Source organism: Metopolophium dirhodum, chromosome 4 (genome assembly GCF_019925205.1).
Source record: "Metopolophium dirhodum isolate CAU chromosome 4, ASM1992520v1, whole genome shotgun sequence".
Taxonomy (NCBI): domain Eukaryota; kingdom Metazoa; phylum Arthropoda; class Insecta; order Hemiptera; family Aphididae; genus Metopolophium; species Metopolophium dirhodum.
In genome coordinates, this window is record NC_083563.1 from 25,270,291 (window position 1) to 25,293,090 (window position 22,800).

The 22,800-nt window shown below is 27.2% G+C and overlaps 3 protein-coding genes across 5 annotated transcripts; 2 read left to right on the plus strand and 1 right to left on the minus strand.

The window, feature by feature from the left end:
* Positions 1 to 2,329: 2,329 nt before the first annotated feature.
* LOC132943959 (large ribosomal subunit protein eL30) lies at positions 2,330 to 5,310 on the plus strand. Its single transcript, XM_061013139.1, has 3 exons — positions 2,330 to 2,510; positions 4,689 to 4,834; positions 5,085 to 5,310. Exons 1-3 carry the CDS (start codon positions 2,490 to 2,492, stop codon positions 5,263 to 5,265), a joined length of 348 nt encoding a protein of 115 aa, XP_060869122.1. The 5' UTR covers positions 2,330 to 2,489; the 3' UTR covers positions 5,266 to 5,310.
* A 2,715-nt stretch (positions 5,311 to 8,025) lies between these two features.
* Positions 8,026 to 14,165, minus strand: LOC132943957 (porphobilinogen deaminase). Its single transcript, XM_061013138.1, has 4 exons — positions 14,010 to 14,165; positions 13,449 to 13,942; positions 9,163 to 9,494; positions 8,026 to 8,795 (listed from the first exon to the last, which is right to left on the minus strand). Exons 2-4 carry the CDS (start codon positions 13,840 to 13,842, stop codon positions 8,388 to 8,390), a joined length of 1,134 nt encoding a protein of 377 aa, XP_060869121.1. The 5' UTR covers positions 13,843 to 13,942; positions 14,010 to 14,165; the 3' UTR covers positions 8,026 to 8,387.
* A 133-nt stretch (positions 14,166 to 14,298) lies between these two features.
* LOC132943956 (RING finger protein unkempt) lies at positions 14,299 to 21,672 on the plus strand. Of its 3 annotated transcripts, none has more exons than XM_061013135.1 (14): positions 14,299 to 14,549; positions 14,675 to 14,884; positions 16,612 to 16,798; positions 16,858 to 16,954; positions 17,040 to 17,175; positions 17,249 to 17,451; positions 17,530 to 17,678; positions 17,739 to 17,870; positions 17,931 to 18,084; positions 18,177 to 18,284; positions 18,360 to 18,616; positions 19,147 to 19,305; positions 19,362 to 19,523; positions 19,706 to 21,672. In XM_061013135.1, the coding sequence occupies exons 1-14, from the start codon at positions 14,497 to 14,499 to the stop codon at positions 19,883 to 19,885; spliced, it is 2,187 nt and encodes a 728-aa protein (XP_060869118.1). In that variant the 5' UTR covers positions 14,299 to 14,496; the 3' UTR covers positions 19,886 to 21,672. The 3 variants fall into 3 exon arrangements, with proteins under 3 accessions (XP_060869118.1, XP_060869120.1, XP_060869119.1); XM_061013137.1 differs by having other exon boundaries at positions 17,530 to 17,642; XM_061013136.1 differs by having other exon boundaries at positions 17,040 to 17,169.
* The last annotated feature ends 1,128 nt before the right edge of the window (positions 21,673 to 22,800 follow it).

Here is a 22,800-nt window from a genome sequence, read left to right on the forward strand (position 1 = left end):
ATCTTACTATATTGGCCGTAATATTCTCTTGTTATAAATATTTACACATAATTTATTGTCGAGCTATAAAAGTTGTACACTGAAAACTAATAAAAATAAAATTATAGGCACTATTTATAAAAGTCATTATTTATTGTTCTTAGCTAAGAACAATTTGAAGTTTTTATATAAAATAGTCAATGGTTATATGTATAAATCAGGCCCATGTGCAGGGTTTCTGAAGGGGGGATGTATATAAAATAGATATGGTTAAATAGTATTATTTAAGTATTTATATTAATTTTGTAAGTAGGTATATGAAAGATGTTTTAGTTTATATCAATAGTATACGACGACGCTCGGAGAGCTAGTCAATAGTATAAAATACAAATAGATTATTTGGCTATCTGTATTAATTAAGTATTGTTATTTTTTTTATTAACCTATAGCCCATAGGTGTGGTGTGTGTGTGTGTGGGGGAGGGGGTTAAGGTTGGTTGAGGAGCAAGTGTTTATGTGGTGCGAGGATTCATTGCTAAAAGCCGGATGGTCATCTAAGCAGGGTGCGCGAGCGACGCTGGACTATATGCTTGACTGCAGCACACTGCACAGCATAGAAAATAGATTAAAATGTCATGACTGGTGCATAGTCTGCGGCTAACCATGGTGTTACACGCTAGACCGCGTTAAAACGACATAAAAATAGCCAATAGGTAAAATTTTATTTTTAATAAATTTTTTTTTATTTCGATACTAGCTGGCCAAACAAAAATGACTCACCATAAAACAAATAGGAAAAATGAAATCCAATAATAGCCTTCCACCCCAGTGTAGTCGATCCAGACACAGTGACGGTTTTGTAAAATTTAATACAATCACATTGGAACAAGTCATTGGTCAGAAATTACGTGGTACTTGACATTTGACAGTGATTCGTATCAGAACCAGCCTCGTAGCTACAAAACATTCCTAGGGTGGGACAATATTGAATATTAATTACTGGTTATTATATTGTACTAGTATACTACTATTTAGAATTTGAGCAGATCGATGAATATATTGATTTTACAATGATATGTGTTTTTTTTATATTTATTTTTTTGTAGTAATACGTAAGTAGTCGAAATAATTCTTCGATTTTTAACTTGTGTATTTTTTATTCTTTTCCGGTGGTAAAGTGAATCTAGTATTAGTGCAACAAAAATATGACCGTATACTATATATACATAACATTTTTACTGAATGTTTATATTAGCATTTTTTACACCATAATATTTTGATTTATTTTGAGCTATTTGCTTATTTACAGGTATATGACATTTTTAAAATAATAAATTAAATTTTTTTTTAAATTTATGTCGGTAAAAATTTTTTGCTCTGTCAAAAACTTGAAAATGTAATACAAGGTTCCTCGTTAGTGGCAATTAAAAAAAAACTTGAGGGTAAATCTACAATAATAGATTATTTACGAGTGACTGAAGTAGGAATTTTAATCAAATTCGCAAAAATCACAAAATGTTGAACATTATTTTCAGTTAGAATTTTTTAAAAAATTTTCTTTTTATATCTTAGATTTGAAAATTGAATACAAAATACCTCATAATAGTTTGTCTATCATTATTAAAAAAAAAATGTCTATGTTTATTTAGAATTTTCTAAAGAAATAGAATTCTATAGAATTAGAAAAAAAAATATAACTATTTACTCAGTATCCCATACTAATTTTAATGTTTATATACTTATTAATCATAATTCATAATATTAATGAACAGTTATTACTTATTAATTATTATAATATTTTTATTAATTCATAGAATTACTGCTGAATAATATGCTGCTTGAAAAATATTTGATATTATATGTGTAGATAATTATTAATATACAAATAATGAATTTGATTATTATATTTTAGTTGTGGACCATTAGGTAACCAAATACCTAAATAAAATTAATTTAATTATTTTGTTGGATTTCATCATTGATTAAACTATTAAAATATTAATAAACTATAATGTATAAGTATACTGTATACAGCATGATGAATAGAAGTATAGAACATTGAAAATACGAAAGATATAACTATATAAGTTGTGGGCATGAATTAAGATATAATAGTATGTCTTAATAAATTCGTGGTTGTGCCGTTGTGGGCATCATTTAAACTTATAGTTGGCGGTAAATACTTTCTTGACAGGCGTCAACTAAACCAGTACCATTTGCTCGAATTTCACTTGGTCACACTGTGTTCTTACCAGTGTTTGGCGACTGCAACCATGGTCCATTAATATTAACAATACATTATGATAACACAACGCCCGCCCGCCACGCTGCGTACGGCAACGATGAGACCGTCATAGCATTAATCGTCGACGTCATCCCATGGTCTTTCTCGTTCGGCGTCCGCCATTCTCTTTTCGGTAGCAATTCCCGTACGTACGTGACGTGCCGCTTACCAGTCGGATTTTTTGTATTTTCCTCAAATTAGTTTTCACTAAACACCGACCGTAAACGATGGCCGCTGGAAAGAAACAGGTACGTTTTTTATACATGGAAATATGACCCCGTGTTCTTTTAATTTTGTTGTGCTACACGGTAAACCACGTGTTTTCACTGCCGCTATGTTAATAATTTGTAAACGGATGTATGGAATGACTAGATTTTTGGAGATCATTTAGAATTCTTGAGATGCCTTATTTGTTCACTGATTCACAGCCGTATATTGTTTATTCTGAACTAGGTAACTGATAATTTACCGGTGTTTTTAGGTTGGTTGAACACGATTTTGTTTTTCAAGAGCATGTAGTTTTAATATATTTTATTATACCCTACTACCCTATAACAAACTGATATATTATGTGTCTGTTAAACGCTTTTCCTATTTATTTTAGTTTTTTTTTTAATGCAGTAGGGTAGGTACTTTTAACTCATTAATCGTTATAGAATCCAAACTTTAAGATTTTCTCAATTTGTTTCCATACAGTAGGTAGATACCTCATCAATTTTAGTTGTAGGTGTACATCATAGATCATAAATCTGCTTTTCTGTAAGGTGAAGTCGAGTAAACTGAATTTTGAAAATTTAATTGTAATGTTCACAAGTGCGCTACCCTACTGTCATTTAATTGATTTAAGTAATTTGTTATAAATTGCCTCATATTTTAAATGTTTGTATATCTATTAAAATTAAAAATAATTTATTTTCATTTCCCTCTGCTTATTACTTTTATAATATACCTAACTTTAAATGTGTTTATTTACATTTACTCCAAAATGTCTGGTGCAAATGTTAAATTATTTAGCTTTGTTATTCAGAATTGTTCAAATTTGAAAATAAATATGTTAGTTATCCAAGTTGTACGCAGACATCCAACATTTTGTGATGTAGGCATCGCCCTATACATTTTGATGTAAAATGCATGACAATATAAATGTCGGCTGAAGTTTCATTTTTGCTATCATCGCGCATGTTCCCCATACATGAATGACAAGAATAATATAAAATGGATTATGTAGATTATTATAGCGTACAATTATTTAGCTTTTATTGAGTTTTATTCCAAGGCTGGTGAACATTTGATCACAATTGTATGCGCAGTGTTAACTAGCTGCCATGGCTGTTTATTTAGGTAGTCATAGTACAATGTACATAATATTAATAATATAATTTTTACCGACACATCAAAATAGGAATTATTTGTATGTACGATGCATCAAATAATAAAAAAATGTCATACACTATGTTTCTTAATCATGCCTCTTACAAATGTATCTCACTGCATACATAAGCATATTGTGCTTATTTTTTTTGTAACATGTATACCTGGGCAAATCATACAAAAAATAAACGTAAACAACTCAACTCCCGCCTCCATTTACTCCGACCTCTTCTAAAATCAAAAATAAAATATTAATTTACAAATCTATCATAAGACCAATATGGACCTATGGTATTCAAATATGGGGCCCAGCGAAACCTGCTAACATCCGTCCCATCCAAGCCTTTCAATCTATCTCATTAAGACTCTTAACCGGTGCTCCGTGGTATATCACAAATTCAGCTCTCCATAATGACTTAAAACTTCCAACAGTAAATGAACTTGCTAAAAACTACTATAAAAAATTCCATTCCAAATTAATTAACCATTCTAACCCCTTTATCAAAAACATGTCTTCTCTCACACTACCTCTTAATATTCCTCGACGGTTAAAAAGAAATTGGGCTAGAGACCTTCTAATCTAAATCTAAAAAAAAAATAAAATAATAAAATAAATTTCAATGCCCAACTCAAATTTTCTGAGGTTCTGTCACTGGACAGTCTCCTCTTCATGTGTTTCATGTCACCTTAATCACTATCATCATTGTTACTTATTGTTTTATGTGTAATAAACAGACTGTAATATATTTTTAATAAATAAAAAAAAAAAACATGTATACCAACAAATTGTTCTCTAATAGGCCAAATTATAATCATAAATAATTGATAATAAAAAATCCTAAAATGTTTGGTGTGTGGTAAACCAAATTTAACCAATATTTTCTATTAAAATACTTGTATTGTTTGAAGTACATTTCTACTTAAGAATCTAATAGGTACATAATCTTTTTTATGTAAATTACATATTTAATTATAGGTATTGCATTTTATTCTCATAAAGATAATATTGTTGTTTCCAAAATGTTAATTATATCGTTAAAAATTATTATTTTTAGAAAAAAGCTTTAGAAAGCATCAACTCCAAGTTGGCTCTTGTCATGAAGTCTGGAAAATGCGTCCTGGGCCTGAAGCAATCATTGAAAACCCTAAGACAAGGAAAATCTAAGCTGGTCATCATTGCTAACAACACATCTCCGTTAAGGTGAGACTGAGAAGTAGGGAAAACCCCTGTTTCTTATGGTTTTTATTTACAATTTCCGATTTTTGGGGTTTACCTATGGAGTAGTCTCAAGTTAAACCATGATTTTCTTTTTTTTCTGTATTACTGGTTTATTGAATGCTTAAGTAATATAGGTGGTTGAAACCTATAAAAAAAGGTAAACCAGGTAAAATCAATCACCTATATAACTATATCATAATATTTGAAAAAATATATATTTTTTTTTCCTCAGAGTATCAGAGATTGAGTACTATGCCATGTTGTCCAAGACTGATGTTTTCCAATACTCCGGCAACAACATTGAATTAGGTACCGCATGTGGTAAATACTTCAGGGTTGCTACGCTATCAATCACCGATCCAGGTGATTCAGATATCATCAAAACTATACCTACTGACCAAGCCAACCAATAATTGCTATGTGTATTTTGATTTAATAAATATTATTTCTCAGGATCAGTATTTGTTTATTTTATTATAGTCATAAGGACTTTTTTCTCAGCTTAGAATAAAAAAATGAATGTCAAATTAATTGCCCAGTACCTACTGTATCATAAGCCGACCGTTAGTGATAGATTTTTGTTTAGTTTTTACTATTGTAAATATTGACAAAATAACGCAAATCACTAATCAATTTGTATCTTAAGTTTAAAAAAAATAAATTTTTGATGACCTATTGTAGGTCTAAATGATTTTTATAAAATGTTCAGTTCTTCATATTATATTCTTTTAACTATTTAATAATATCAAAAATATAGCATAATATAATATACCTTAAATTTTTTAACAAAATTAAAAAACTCACTTTAGAGTTATGTTGATGGCTAAAACTTTTAAATTTGATTAGGCTTAAAAGTCTGATATAAGAACAAAGGTTCTTCATACCATTCTAAGGATATTGATAATAAAGTAGCACAACTCTTGGGATTCTTAATGGCAATTTGTTTGTTCTAACTACAAAAGGTGGTAGGTACTGGTCATTTATTTTTATTTTAGACCTCTAGCTTAATTAATAATTAACATCATGTAATAGATAGATCTGACCAATAAAAAAAAAAAATTTGGTACTATAATTAAACCATGAAAATACATATTATATCTTAATTCACGAGTTAAAGTATGACAAACATTAAATTGATAACAAATAATTGGTGCGAGGAAATTTCGAAAAAAATATATTGATTATTCTATAAAATTGTAGGAAGTAAATCAGGCTTCTGAGGCTTAGCAGAGCACGTAAGCTCCATTAGTTAAAAAATTACAGTGAATAGACCTCTTATAAAACTTAAAAGTAAGATTATTGTGATCAATCTAGGCAGTTTCATGAACTTTTTATTTATATTTCAATTCTAAAGCGAGTTATCGAGTATTTTAAAATTGTAAATTGTTTGTACAACTTAAAATACTTTAACTCTCTTTAAAATTAAAATATATTAAAAAGCTGATGTGATCGTCTAGATACTATTTGCTTTGTTATGCACTTGTAAGACGGAGACAACAAATGTCGGTGTAATGTCCTCTTGAGGAGTAATATTTAAGTAATTCGCAAAACAAACATTTGGAACATGGTGTGTTTCTAAGAATCTGTAAAGCCATGTCGGGCAACCGTCACCGGATGCAACTCACGAACGCACATGTCAATAGTTTGCGAAAAAAAATTTTATAATATTCTTGTTTGCAGAACTTTAAAAACTACTAAAAGCGGTAGTAAACTAAATATATTTCCTGAAATTTTTTTTAGAAAAAATGGCTGAATTTATAAGCTTTAATACTAGACTATGCTGTTTAGTCTTTAGTAATCACTGTTTAGTGTTTTCATTTTTTAATCAAAATCAGATGTGCCCAAATTAAATATAAATGTAATTTATTATTTCATTGGATTTTTTAGAAAAAATCTGAGTATTAATGACCTTTAAAAAAGTCTAAAAAACCAAGATACTTTGTCAGTCACATACATAAAAAATTGAAATCGGACACTGAATCATGTGTAATTTACCACCACTTATTGGTCTAGAACTCTAAAGCGTATGAAAAATACGTTATTAATATTTTAATATGTTTTTACCATTAAACTACATTTAAAAACTATTTGCAAATTGCCAAAAAAAAAAATGTTTAAATATTGATTAGAACGAAAGTTATTTTATTTTTTAGGTCTTCCTGTTACATCTTCTATACTCTATAGCAGGGGTCGGCAATTAATTTTTATGGCGGGCCAGATATTTAAAAAAACAAATTTCGAGGGCCAAAAAAGTCTTAAACATAATTTTATCATTGATGTATTTATTTTTGTATTAAAAACACATTTTAAGAGAAAGTATTTAATATTTAATTATTTATAAAGTAATATATTATTACTGCAGCACGTTCAACAACAACACAGATAATGATAAACTGTTATTATAGTCTCAGCGCCTCATAAAATCGATTTCAATATTAGTTTAATTTTTGTTGTGAAGGGTGGGGGGAGTGATGCATAGGATATATAGGAAAATTAAGAAAATTTTTGGCGGTCCATTTTTTTCCTTCCGCGGGCCGCCTATTGCCGACCCCTGCTCAATAGTATGTTAAATTTTTGCATAAAATAGGATACATATTATAAAAAATATATAAAGAAAACATTAGACAAAAGGTCTAAATGTAGTAGTCTTTTTTAAGACATGATTACTTTCATATGACTTTAAACCCTTATATTATTAGAAAATACTAGAAAATTATTTATACTTTAAAAACTATACTTGATTATTAAACTACTCATTCTTTAATAAGTGTTTAAGTAGAACATTTAATTTGGCACTAGAGAATTGTCTAAAAATGTTAAAAGACAAATTGTGTAGGTATGTCATAGACAGGCGCGGTTCTAGGACTACATTTTCGTATGGGCAACAGTAGATTTATAATTAGGTTTTAACCGCGAATAATATTCCTCATTTCCTCCCCCTTCCCCAATATGGGGCACCAGAAATTTTGGTATGGGCAGCTGCCCACCCTGTCCATACGCTAGAACTACCACTGGTCATAGATTAAATAACACTTTCATCTTATCCATTAATTAGTAAAAAAATATTATGCTTAAAATAGTACTGATTACCTAAAACATTTGAATATTTCTACATGAATTTAATAACTGTTCAAATGGGTTTTATTTTTTCTAAAATAGATGGTATTCAAAAATAACAAACAGTTTTGTACATATATTTCCACAAATTATATTGATTTATTACACATTGTAATATTTATCTCCTTGCACTAGTGTGTTTACCACTAGAGCAATTTATTTTCCATCTCTATCCTGTGTCTTGTAGGGATGATAAAACAAAAAAATATATATAATGGGTAGGTAACTAATTGTAAATATTTATATATTACTAACAATCATTATAGTAGCATTAGAATTCAACAAGGGGTAGTCATTCAAAGAAAAAAAAGGACAAAATAATAAATAACAAGGGTTAACATAAAACACCAAAACCAAACATAACAACCCCCAGAGAATAATGAAAAGAGTGAATCATAATAAATACAGCTATGGTGTATTATTTGATGGTAGAATGAATTATTTCTTTTGCCGCATTCATTATATCAAGAGCCCCCTTGGATATTAAATTCTCTGCTAACTCTGTACCCAATTTTAATGCTGTATCCAAATCTAAATAACTAATTTTCCCTGGTGTAACTCCTACAAATTGTCTAGGTTGTTTGTATGGACATTTCTTTGGTGGTTCTCCATCTTCACTTCTATACTGATCAATATGACTCTGTATAACTTTTTTATCTGCCAACTCTGCAGAAGATGAATACTGTAATTCTTCTGCACCATCAAGGCTCCATACGGCACCATCCAAAGACATAGCATTTTTTGTTAAACAAACAGTAGACCTTATACCAACAGGTGCACTGCATCCTCCGCCTAATCGTGTAAGGAAACCTCTTTCAGCAACAACCTAAATACAAATACAACAATGTAATATTGACATGTTAACATTTTTATTGTGTTAAATTTGAATTCTATGTGTCATTGTATATGAAAAATAATTTTGAGTGAAGATGCTGGGTCGGTCTAGGATATTTTATATTATATTAATATTAATATTGCTGGGCACATTATACTAATAATATGTAGTAGGGAATGCGTGGAATCGGAAGAGTTTTGGTCGAAAAACAGTACTGATCTCTTGTGAGCCGGAGTATATCAAATTAAAATTCATAAATAAAAACTAGTATTTATGCAGCTGGATCCACATGAATATATAAATATTAAATAATAAATTATAATATCCATCAATTTTTAATATTAGTCAAATATATTACTTGTAAAACAGTTTCATAGTGATGCAATGGTTCAAGCATTTCTAAAATATAATCGTCTCCTAAACGACACTCGACAGCCAAAGCTCCTTGTCCGACAGCATAAAGCATAACATCTGAATCAATTATTTGGGACACACGTTTTTCCCATCCCATCCTTTGAATTCCAGCCAACGCTAAAATTATGCCACTATAATTTGTATCTGAGTTATTACCAGTAGATTGACTACTGTCCAATTTCTTCAATCTTGTGTTTAAATTTCCACGTACATCAGACACTTGAAGATTAGGAAATTTTCTTTTCAACTGAGCTGTGCGCCTTAAAGAACTAGTTCCTAAAAACATAACATAAATATATTATACAGAATTTATAAGAAAATAATTAATGTATAGCATTCTTGATTATTCTTACACATTATAACTGTACATACTAGTACTACTATACTTTACATGATTAAGGATTGGATTAATATATTTTACCAGCAAAATGTTGAATCTGATATTCTATGGAATGCCAAAAATGAGCATGAAAATTAAATGTATTCACCTTACCTACTCTCCCAAATCCCTTTCAAAGTTCCTGCCTATTTTCTCAACACATAATTCCCTTTTCACTTCTTACCTTCTAAACCAATTATAGTTTAAATGAATCATTAATATGCTGTTATATGTTTATAGCCAATTCTGAACCATCTTTTCTTTATTGTAAATACACAATATGTATATACTTTTAAAATGTTATTAGATATTTGTTATTATTTTATACCTCTATGCTTTAAATAGGCTTACAATATACATACATTATTATTATAACAGTCAGAACTTCAAGTGGCACAAAACGTCAGAGTCCAATTTTATTTTGAGCATTCCTTGAAATGCTATCTTGTACAACTAACCTAGTATAATCACATATTTGCGTAATCAAAATTTTTATCTCTAAGTTTTATGAACTTTTTTTTTGGGGGGGGGGGGCTGCGCCCTCTCAAGCCATCTTAATTTCTGCCAATGCTATTGGAATAACTTTTTTTTTTCTATTTTCATTCAAATTATAAAATTTATGAAAAAACACAAAATAAATGTAATTCATTCAATAATTTAAATGCATATCAGTAAAATAAAACTGATAAAATAATATTAAAAATCTAAAATGCTTAAAATATGCAATAATGCAATATAAAATGTTATAATTGGATCCTTCATAAATAAAACAAAATAAGTACAGCACTATAATAGCTCCTAGTCTGTTATTTTTATTTGTATTCTATAGTAACTAACAAAACCTATAGAAATTAAGCTAAGTTTAGTCTATTAATTTAAATATATCACAGCTAAGCAAGATTTTTTAGTGACAGTAATACATTGACTGTCATATACTGATAAATTTTAATTGTAAACCGTTTAAGTGGTTTTAGATTGATATCAAAAATAAGAATTAACTCTGTATAAACAATATGTTTGAGAACTTTAATTTAAATAATAAGCATCTGTAATCAGTAAGCATGTCATGATTATTCACAAACTCTAAGACTAAAAATATCATGTAATATGTTCAACAGGTAAAGAAAACATATTTTTGTGTGGCATCCACTTAATGTTTTAAATTTACTGAAATATAATATATTTAATATTGTATAAGAAAAAAATGAACAAAATATTTTACTGATTTATATTTTTTTTAAATTTAGTTATTAGTCATAAGTGGTACATGACCATACTATACTGACCCACTATACGTAAATGTATTAGCCATTAGGAAATATGCCATAAAATATTTAGAACCTCTGTGCTACAAAATGTTATCTTTACTACACACTAAAATTCAGTTTATTTGGTTCTGCAATGATAAAAAAAAATTGTGATAAATGATTTGTTGGCCTATGATCTACAATTTAAATACTTTTAACTGTGATTAGTCATCAGACATAATTGAATATATTATTAACAGAAAAATATATCTAAATTGATTACAGGTTGGGTATACAGAGTGATTCACCAAGTATGTTCAGTACTCACCCTCTTTTTTAATTTTTCTGAGTATAAATTATTTATACAGGGTAATTCACCAAGTATGCTCACCCACTTTTTTCTTCAATAATGGAGTTATTAAACATGTGATTTTTGGAAATTTTAAATATACCTAGGTACTTTAAGACCATAATATTTTCAAATTCTTAAGGTTTTTTTTGTACTACTTAGGTAGTATTCTGTGAAGATACAAACTTCTATTTTTCAAACGAGAGCCACCTGTTCTACTGTAAATTATTTAGCAGATATTTCTGAAAATGTTGAAATATCAAAATCAAAATTTGAATGAGTAGTTGAGTTACTTTGTATTCTAAAGATTAAAAGTTCATGATGATGGATTTGTAAGAATATGTGGGGGCTACAGCTTGATAACCATATATTTCAATAAGTAATAACTGAGAAACTACTCATTCAAATTTTAAATTAATTTCATATACGTTTTCAGAAAAATTATCCATTATATAATTAAATTTGTAATTTATGTACAGTAGAAAAGAGGAATTCCTATTAAAAAAAAATAGCAGTTTGTATCTTCTTAAGAAGTACAAAAAAATCTTAAGAATTTAAAAATATTATGGCCTTTAGGTACCCAGGTATATTTAAAATTTCCAAAAATCAGATGTTTAATAACTCCATTATTGAAGGAAAAACAGGGTGAGCATGCTTGGTGAATTACCCAGTAAAAATAATTTATATTCATTCAAAGACAATTAAAACAATATTTAATATAGGTAATTCTTCCTTATTTTATATCTGGTATACACTTTAAATATTAAGGGGATTCGTACCGTGATTTTCTGTTTTTGTCTAACACACGCGCGACATAGTATTTTAGACGTGTTTTTTGCCAAACATACCAATTGATCTAATGAAGCGATAAGAATTCTAAAAACAAATTTGAATTTATCATTAAGTCTACTTTAAATCGACTTTCCTACATTTTTGATTTTTTAATTTTAACTTATTCGAAAATTGAAATAGAACAATTTTTAAATACTCTTTTTTAGGAATTTGGGGAGTTATATCAAAAATGTGGGAAAGTCAATTTCAAGTAGACTTGATGACAAATTCAAATCTGTTTTCAGAATTCTTATTGCTTCATTAGATCAATTCGTATTTTTGGCAAAAAACATGTCTAAAATACTATGTTAGACAAAAACAGAAAACCACGATATCGAATCCCCTTAGTAAAATGATTGTTGCTACTAAAAGTTGAATTATTAAGCATGTTATTTCAACTACTAAATTTTATATATGTACCTTATTACCAATATAAAAATTACTAATCAAATTAAAACATTACAGTTTGGGATATTCATAAGTGTTATCATACAAACAATGATAATTTAAATGGATCATAGAATTGTATACATATTCATTAAAGAGAAGTATATAAAAATATATAAGTACCTAAGCACATAATTAATATTCAAATTAGTATTGATAAAACAAATTATAAGTGCATGTATTAACAGACAGACAAATAGAAATGTGTACCTTTATAAACAAACAATACAGGGTGTCCCGCGAGGATTTACCCATTGCCATATCTCCTGAGATAATAAATATATCATAAATCTGTTTTTTTTTATTAGACTCGCAGAGACAAGGACTACACATATTTTATTTTTTAATTTAATTAAATATTTGATAAAAAAGTTAGAAAAATTATTTTTTTATTTTTGAAAATATTGAAGACAGCCATTTTATAGAGTTTATTTTCATTAATCTCATGGTTTTTAATATTTTTTTTAGTTTATAGGTAAAACGGCAAAAAACCGGTATTTGTCCTGGGTGCAAGTCCCCTTCTTCGGCTAATGGGTATATCCTCACAGGACACTGTATAATTTATTCATAACATATTAATACTTTATAGTAACAAATATAAAGAAACATATGGAAACTAATTTTCAGAAAAGATGATGAATATTCTTAGCATATTTATTAAGCATCGGGAATAAAACATTATAAGCTCTGTTTTCTTGATTTTCCAATCAATTTAGTATCATAGTATGACATTTTTAGAGTAATATTTAAAACTCAATAGAAAATAGATGTTTGCAAAAATAAAATTTATCACAGTAAAATCAATGTGGCTTTTCAGCTTACATGTAAAAATGTAACCTATAGTTTGTTTTATATTTTGAAACATTAATTAATTACAAATAACAAATTTATTATATTTACTATTTGGTATAACGTGTGTATCAACATCATAACATATTGTATGTCCTTCACACATTACATAATTATTGATTACTTACCAATGAAGCTCTTTGAAGGTAATGAGTCCAGTTGATATTCTTTACAATCATCTCGAAGTACTAAAGCATCTCTTGGATCATCTCGTTTTAATATAGCACCAATTGTTGTTCCAATTTCCATCACAGTTGGTAAATCTTTCAATGAATGTACAATGAAATCAACAGTACCGCTAAGTAGAGCAACTTCAAGATCCTTGGTGAACAAACTTTTTTCTCCAATTTTTGGTAAAGGCTTGTCCAGAACTCTGTCACCCATTGTGGTCATGGAGACTATTTCAAATTCTATTTCCGGATGTAATTCTTTTAACTGGCTAATAACAAACTTGGTTTGGATTAATGCTAATTCACTTTTACGTGAACCTACACGGATTGTCTTACGGTCGCTTCTATCCATGATCAATTTATAGTGAGATGAAAATTAGGTAGATAAATTATTGTCACTGCAATAGATTTACCAAGACTTATGAATACAAAATTCTAGACCATTATGGTGCCTGAAACATGAATTATACTTTTCGTTATAAACAAAAATTTACATACAATTATATCTATTGTACTCACCATTAGTCTGTTTTAATGACATTCGTTGCTGAATGGCATTACTAAGGCGAGTAAGGCCACCTAAGTGCTTATGTATTACGTAATTCAATAGTAATTTAATGTGTTTCAGATTTTAGAAAGGAAAAGCGAAAGGGGGAACTTTTGAAAGGTGATTACTTTATCAATGCCATCGTTATCAGTGTTGAAATGGCAATGCAAGATATTACAATTTCCGTTGGCTACACTGTGTACACATATGCTACCGTGGTTTAGTCATGTGATCAATATTTTGGAAAGTGTAAAACAATAACATAAGTCGTCAAAAAAAAAAAAAACATTCTGTTTTAGCCTTTAGAGTTTAGGTACTATTTATTTTCTTGCATCATGAATGAAACGAGAACCAATTCGAAATTGCCGAAATTGTATTATTGAACCGCCGTTGATGCGGCCCATCAAGTAAAGTAATCAATTAAAAAAATATCTGAGGTTGCAAACAAACTGCAACAAAATGCCGTCAGAATCTAAGATTCCTGCCCAAATGGAGAAACCAAATCATTATTCGTAAGACTTGAATTTGTTCATGATTTTCTGTTTATTATTTAGCCGTTCATTAATTGTTGCACATATAATACAGATTTAGTAAATAGTATTGCCTGATATCATCCAAACTTTTTGTATTATCGTAGATATTTAAAAGAGTTTCGCGTTGAGCAGTGCCCATTGTTTTTACAACATAAATGCACACAACATAGACCCTATACTTGTTTCAATTGGCATTTTATGAACCAGCGGCGTCGTAGACCAGTCAGAAAAAGAGATGGCACATTTAACTATAGTGCAGATGATTATTGTACACAATATGATGAGACCACAGGAGTTTGTACTAAAGGAGACGAGTAAGCAATGACCTATTGCATGTTAATATATATTTTACCTTTTTAATGAACCTATTATTGGTATTGAATGTGATTTTTTTTAATTTTAAAACAAGTGTGTTTTAAAAACTTCAATTTTTCCGTATACAGAACTGAATTAAAACTGTTACTTTTACTTCCCCCTAATAAAAACAATTTAATTCTGTTTATTATTTTAATTTTTAAAAACATTAAGTCATTAATTTGTATATTTATAACAAAATTAACTGTTTTTAGTACCTAACTTTTTGTTTGCTTATTCTGTATGTAGGTACTATTTAATTTATTATACAATATTAATTATTATGCAGTTTATTTCATAGGTATGTCACTCAAATTTTACATAAGATAGTTCTAATCAATGTATGTTATATGTACCTACTAATTGATTAAACTGCCCTTCTTTAAGTTTCTTAAATCTATTTCAATAATTGCCTTACATTTTACACCAAAAAATCTATTTATTCATTTTTCATATTACCTATATAAAATTATAGATATTAAGTGTAAACACAATAAATCTACAAATATTGCTAATTCTTTTAGTTATATATAATATATTTTAAATGGCAATTGCTCATAAAAAGTATAAATGTTCCATCTTTATATAAAAAAACAATGTATGATAAACAAATGTATAATAATCAAAATAATGACAACACTCAGGTGCAGATCCAGAAGGGGGTGCTCTACCATCTCCCTTTGGTATGTTGCTTCCTGGAAAACAAATAGGTACTCTACACAACATGTATTTGTCAGTAATCATTTCTAAACAGAATTGGTACCAAAAAAAAATTGAGTTGCCTTTTGAATAGTAAGCACATTCATTTTGAGGACTATAATAAGACTTACCATCAGTATGGTGTTTACAGAATACGAGACCTTAACTTTAGCACCCTTCATAAAGAAATCCTAGATCTGCCACTGGTAACTCTTAAACTCATTTAAAAAAAAATACAATTTAGTCATCTAAACATTATAGTTATTTCTTTTTTATTTCTACTAAGATTTTGAATTATTTCATTGTAACCAGAATCAACATTATTTATTTTATTAACAGTTATTATTTTAATGTTTAAATTTAATCTTAACACATTTGTATTATATACTTCTCCCCATACTGAACAATTTGGGTTTTAAATATATATATATTTATGTACCAATTTCACCTACGTATGAAATAATGCCTATAGGAGACACAGACAAATAACAAACAGTTTAACCATATTGTCGATCAAGTTATAGTGCAATGAATAACCAAGTACTTGACCAATTGGGGTTATTTATCAATATTTACAAATTATGTTAAAAAATTACATTAATTAGCATGTAAACATATTAAAAATGTTAAGGTATATATTTTATTGATATAAATAATAAAATGTTAATCTTTAAATTGAGTGCAAGTTTATCTCATACTATTTTTTATAACTTAAAACCTATCCAATATATATCATGTTTTTAATTTTTCGTTAATCTACATAAGTATAAATATATATAATTTTCTTTCACTCGTGATCATTGAACTGTGCTTGAGTGAACAAAGAAAGAAATATGACTATTACCTGGTTGTGTATTTTGCTTGTATTTAACACACATGTTCCATGTAGCACATTCAAAGTAATAGCTCACCCAATTATTAGATTTTTAATTTCATTTAAAGAAAATTTTTATATGATAATATTTTTAAATTTTTAACTAAATAAAAGGTGCCAATATTTACACCGAACAGCTGGTGATACAGAGAGACGTTACCATTTGAGATATTATAAGACATGCATGTGTGTTCATGATACTGACAGTAGGGGATTTTGTACAAAAAATGGGCCACATTGTGCTTTTGCACATGGGAATCATGATTTAAGACCACCTGTATATGATATTAACGAGCAAAAGGTATTTAAATCATTTTAGTGTTGAGTATTTTTAATAATGAATTCTATAACTTTTATTAGGTAACTGAAAATGATGATGATAATAATGTAGATTTAGATGGACCAAATGTATTAGATAAAGAAAAAAATTTAATGAATGAAGATCCTAAATGGCAGGGTAGGATTTGTATATAATTTAATCTCAATTATTTATATATAAACATTACCATTCAGTATTAATAAAATATATTTTTACTTCATAGATACTAATTTTGTTTTATCAAATTATAAAACTGACCAGTGTCAACGCCCTCCTCGACTTTGTCGACAAGGATATGCATGTCCTCAATATCATAATAGTAGAGATAAGAGAAGGAATCCAAGAAAATACAAGTACAGGCATGTTTTTATTATCGTAATAAATATTTGTAACTAACAAAATTAAAATAATAAATTAACTTAAATATTTTAGGTCTACTCCATGTCCTAGCGTAAAACATGGAGATGAATGGGGTGAACCGAGTAATTGTGAAAGTGGTGACTCTTGTGCGTATTGCCATACTAGAACAGAACAACAATTTCATCCAGAAATATATAAGTCTACAAAGTGTAATGATGTACAACAAGCTGGTTATTGTCCTCGTGGAGTATTTTGTGCTTTTGCACATGTTGATCGTATGTATTTACATTATAGTATTATAATCATAATGAATTGACTTAATGTAATAAATAATAATTAACTTAATTATTTAGAGGAAATGATTATTGCTCGCGAATCAGCTGCCGGATTAGATTCTTCAACAGATTTAGCGGATATATTATCTAACGCTGTGCCTTCAATAGGGACTGAATGTTTAAGATCTCCGGTAAAAAAAAAAAATAATGATAAAAATTGTTCATCGGTTAGTAATTTTTTAATTTTAAACACTCGCTCATATTTGAACGATGTGTTATGTTTGTAGAATGGAAGTGGAGATCTTTCAGAATGCACTTCAAGTATTGGCTCTCCTAATAAAGCTCCTGGTGCTCATTTGTCTAGATCTGAATTTAACGTACAACAATTTCAAATAGCTCATGAAGATACCATACAAGCTGTAATTATTTATTTTTATTATTTCATGTAATTTTCTATTTATATATTTATTAATTTTTAGCTTTTAAATTCATTTGATTCTCAATCATTGTTACCTAATGTTGAACCACAAAGAAGACATAGTTCCATATTTGGACCTGTTGTATCTAATGGTAATAGTAATTCTTCATATATGAATCATTTTTCTTCTTATCAGCCAACTACTACAATGAATGGTTTGTTTTTAATTTTTATTTGGTTAAAATATTTTTAAATAAATTAAAATATAATATTGTTTACATGTGTATTATTATTTTTATTTTTTTAGGTAATTTAGATGATTTAGTCATGGAAGATAATTTAAATTTCTCTGTTGATCGAGAAAATGAATCTCCAATATTAAATAATCCTCTTTCATCAAGTTTACAAGCATCTGGTAAATTAAACTAATTATACGCTTTATAAATCGTATAAAGTGTATAATTTTTTTCTTATGTATGAATATTTCTAGATATTTTAGGAAGTTCAGCTCCAGTTAATATTCCTCTTACACGCCATAATAGTATTGGTCATTTTTCACCAACAATAGCTTCTCCATTAAAACATATGCAAAATAATATGATACAAAAATCTAGGTATAACCAACAAGATGGTTTAGGTCATTTAAATATTGTTACTGGCAATAATTATGGCTCAACTGGTTTGTTTGGTATTGGTTCTCCAGGGACCGCAAACACATTTCCAATTAGTCCTTCAAATTCAAATGAAGTAATGATATTTTTTGTTGGATAAACCTTTTAGCTTAAGTCTTTTTGTCTGTAAAATGTCCCACAACTTTTTGCATTTCATTCTATTTATATATATTATATATATATATATATATGTTTGAATGTTTATGTTGTTGACTATTATCAGACCTTTTTCAGATATTTTAATGTTTTTTTTAAATAAGTAACTGATTAGAAATTACTACGTACATTTTACAAAGAGTACATTAATATGACAAAGTTATATTATAATATTATTATATTGCAATAATAATACTTATGTATGAAAAAAATAAGATTTTTCAATATTAATATTTAATTAAAAAAAACTAAATATTAACTTGATAACATGGATATTAATACTATAGTTTTTTTCTTTGGTTTTCATGTAATTTTACAAATGTTGAATCAATTTAAGTTTAAATTGAACTACAATCTATTATCAGCGGTCAAAAAGACAGAAGTTAATTGACTATAATGACATAATATAATTAAAAATAAATGTATTTATCAGCAGTTTGTTATTTTTAGGTTCAAAGATTGCAAGAAGAATTATTAAACTGTAGATCAAAATTAGTGTCTTGGGAATCTGAACGAATGACACAAGTTAGATGCACTTATGAAGCATGGCAAAGAGAGACTGAAGATTCAAATAATAAACTAAAAATTGCTGAGCAACAAAGAGATGAAGTGAATATAATTAAGTACAAATATTATTTTATGGTATTAATTGTAATATTTATAAGGCTATCAATCAAGCAAAATCATTACAACAAGAAGTAGATTTATTACAAGGTTCGCCTTATCTTCACGGACTGCGTAGGGTCTCAGAAATTAGAAATTTATCATTATCTGTATTAAAGTCATTACAGAGTCAAATGAGAAATGATTTAGAAGAAATCGAAAAGGTAAATATTGATCCTATGAAGTCAATATTAAATATTTGAGTTAAAATTTTTTGAAATTGATATTGATATGAATAAACTTATTTACAAGTATTAACAAACTATAATATGTATTTACATATTTATATATAACACTTCATATTATGTTCTTGTATTTAATAAATAATAACTTTTGTTTGGTTTAGGTTTTATACTTACAAACTGCTACCAAATGCATGTTATGCGAAGAGCGTAATAGAAGTGTCACATTGGGACCTTGTAATCACTTTGTGTTGTGTAATCAGTGTGTGGATACGATAAAAGATTGTCCTTATTGCTCGACTCCTGTTTTATCTCATACTAATACATCAACAACACAGGCATAGATAAAAAATTATATATTTTAAGCAATCAAAAACTTAATAATTATGATAATATTAATAATACTTGATTAAAATAACGTAAACCTTAGAAAGAAAAAAATTACAACAACTAATCAATGCTAGATGCATCAAGTATTATTATAATTTTAATACTGTATTAAATTATATATTAGCATTTTACAATATTAGTATGAGCCTTTTATATAGATTTATAGAATATAATTCTATAGAATATAGAATTTATATTTGATATTTTTTTTATAAAAAATTGTTTTTTTGAACTTTCTTTTTATACTAAAATATTTTACAGTTAATATATATTTATTAAATTTCTATAGTTTCAAGATAATATTTTAATTTAAATATTAGTATTAATATAATAATAATAAAACTTAAAACGAAAATTCATAACAATAATTATGAAATGTGTTTGTATTGTGTGACAAACCAATGAAAGTTACATTTAAAATATATATATATATAGTTTAGAACTAATATCATCAAATAATTTTGAAATATTCAAATTATATCTATATGATTAGGTAAATGCTAACTTTGTAATTGCTAACATATAATTAAATTGTTTAATAATATATTTTGAGTAAAATATTTTGCTTATATTCTTGATCGTTGACATTAAAATTATTTAACAATATTAACTTTTTACTGAAATCAGAAGAAATATTCTTGCAAAATTAGGTTTTCTAATTTATTTTAAATTAAACTACATTTCGTAATTCAAATAGTTTAAAAAATAAAACAACTTTTTTTCTTGTAGAGTGAATCATTAATTCCATTTTGCTTATAGTTTAAATAAAAATCAAATGAGAAAAATTATTTTACAATATTTGGAAGTTTGATAGAAAAATTATATATTTTATAATTAGTTTAAATATTTTTTCTAAACAACAAATATTGTACATATTAAGGTTTTATGTTAATCGATACAAAAATTTGCCCATTATATTATGACACAATTATCATTGAAATTCATTGCTTAAAATAATTTTTCAAATCTATAATTAATGATGTATACCTAATAAATTTCGATTTAGAACTAGTAAAGAATCATGTCTTTAACATTAGAAATTATTGTATTACCTATTTATTACATATGAGTGAATTTGAACAATCATATATTATATATTTTTATTTTGACATTCAAAGCATAACACAATTTTAAAAAGTATTAAAAAAAAATTTTATGAAGATCCTTTTAACAAATTTTATTTATTTTACTAGATCATTATAGTTGAAAAAAAATAGTATATGATATATGCATTGGTTTTATTTTAAATTATTTTATTGTTTTATATATTTTTGAATGTGATAGTTGTTTATCAGACTTTGAAAATAATTTATATTCTCATAAAAACAACTTTTCAAAGAAATTGAGAGATTTTAGGCCCTTTTGATTTTACCAAATCTTATTATTATTTATTGCCTATATTTATTTAAATTATTTCTGTGGTAATCATATTTAATTCCTATTTATGTCATAATATATTATTTTTTTTAAATTTAAGATTAAATATCATGGTTTTGTAGTGTTAAGCTGTAGTCCGATGTGTTTTACATTTTCATAAATACTGTATTTTTTTTATTAGGCCTACCAAATAATTGTGTGTTTTAGCGTGAATGGCCATTAATAATTTGTTGGTATAAAATGCCAAACTAAAAATGAATAAATTGCATTTTTTTCACAATTGTCTGAATTGTATTGATTGATGAATTATTTATATTCAAACATTCTTAAATATTTTTTGAAAATATAATGAATAATATACAATTATTGGCTTACAAATTAATATCCTCTTGATTATAGTTTCACTCGTCAGGTTTAATAACTAAATTACGAGATGAAAAAAAACATAATATTTATTTTATTGTGAACCACCGTGTTATTATTACATGATTATTTTGTTGTAATAAAATATCAGTATTATATTTTAAATTTAATTATGTCACGTGTATACATCCGCATAGACTATAACTGTGAACGTATTAATATTTTGTATAATTTAAAGTTATTTTTGTGAGAGTTTTGAGTGTATTTAATTTGTACCTGAATGTTTATAAGTCAGTTTAATTTAAGACGTAATGATTTTACACAAAAAGTTGTGACTATACAAAAAAATCAGAAATTCTGTTATAGGCTTTCATATTATGTTATGTTTGTCATACAAAATCCTAGAATGAAAAACATAATAAATGTACTGCACTCTGCAGACATAAAAATATACAGTATATTTTATGAACTTTATTATTCATGTAAATTGCCACTTTGGTAGCAGTAGCAGCTGTAAATTATTTGAACGCCATTTTCATTAGTCATTACTATTTAGTAATTACGTTTTAAATTGTAAATCCATAAGTCTACTGTTTAAGAATGTTTTGAACAATTATTTTATTTATTCCATATCTACCATAATAAATGTATGACTTAAGTATTATGACCTATATACTTATATTTTTCTCTATTTCTGTTCAAAATTATTTTTTTTGTATGTATCCATGTCATGTTTTTACAAAATATAGTAATTTACTATCATAATTATATTATAATCATTGCATTTCGAAAATGAGCTTTTATTTTACTTAAAAATATCCACACCAATGTTTAATATTCTCAACTAATAAAATACGACAACCTAACCGACAAGAAACTAATCCAGCCAGTAAAAGACAGTAGGAGAAGACAACCGTATGAGTGGTTTAAATTTGTCAGAATCAAAACATATTTTTAGTAAATTAACTTCCGAGGTACCCTTAAAGACTTATCTTCTATTCTTCTATGTTCTGTGTAGGTTATATGTACATATTACATTTAATTATACTGTAATAAATATATAAATAACTAAGTAGTAGGTATACAATCTTAAGCTATTATTTAGTATAGTAACCTCATTGGGCTAAGA

Coding starts and splice junctions, on each gene's coding strand:
- LOC132943956 (XM_061013135.1), top strand. CDS start 14,497: ATGCCGTCAGAATCTAAGATTCCTGCCCAAATGGAGAAACCAAATCAT. Junction 17,452..17,529: donor TGCTTTTGCACATGTTGATC/GTATGTATTTAC, acceptor TTAATTATTTAG/AGGAAATGATTATTGCTCGC. Junction 19,306..19,361: donor CTGAGCAACAAAGAGATGAA/GTGAATATAATT, acceptor AATATTTATAAG/GCTATCAATCAAGCAAAATC.
- LOC132943959 (XM_061013139.1), top strand. CDS start 2,490: ATGGCCGCTGGAAAGAAACAG. Junction 2,511..4,688: donor TGGCCGCTGGAAAGAAACAG/GTACGTTTTTTA, acceptor TATTATTTTTAG/AAAAAAGCTTTAGAAAGCAT. Junction 4,835..5,084: donor AACAACACATCTCCGTTAAG/GTGAGACTGAGA, acceptor TTTTTTCCTCAG/AGTATCAGAGATTGAGTACT.
- LOC132943957 (XM_061013138.1), bottom strand. CDS start 13,842: ATGGATAGAAGCGACCGTAAGACAATCCGTGTAGGTTCACGTAAAAGT. Junction 9,495..13,448: donor ACCTTCAAAGAGCTTCATTG/GTAAGTAATCAA, acceptor TTATGTTTTTAG/GAACTAGTTCTTTAAGGCGC. Junction 8,796..9,162: donor ACTATGAAACTGTTTTACAA/GTAATATATTTG, acceptor ATTTGTATTTAG/GTTGTTGCTGAAAGAGGTTT.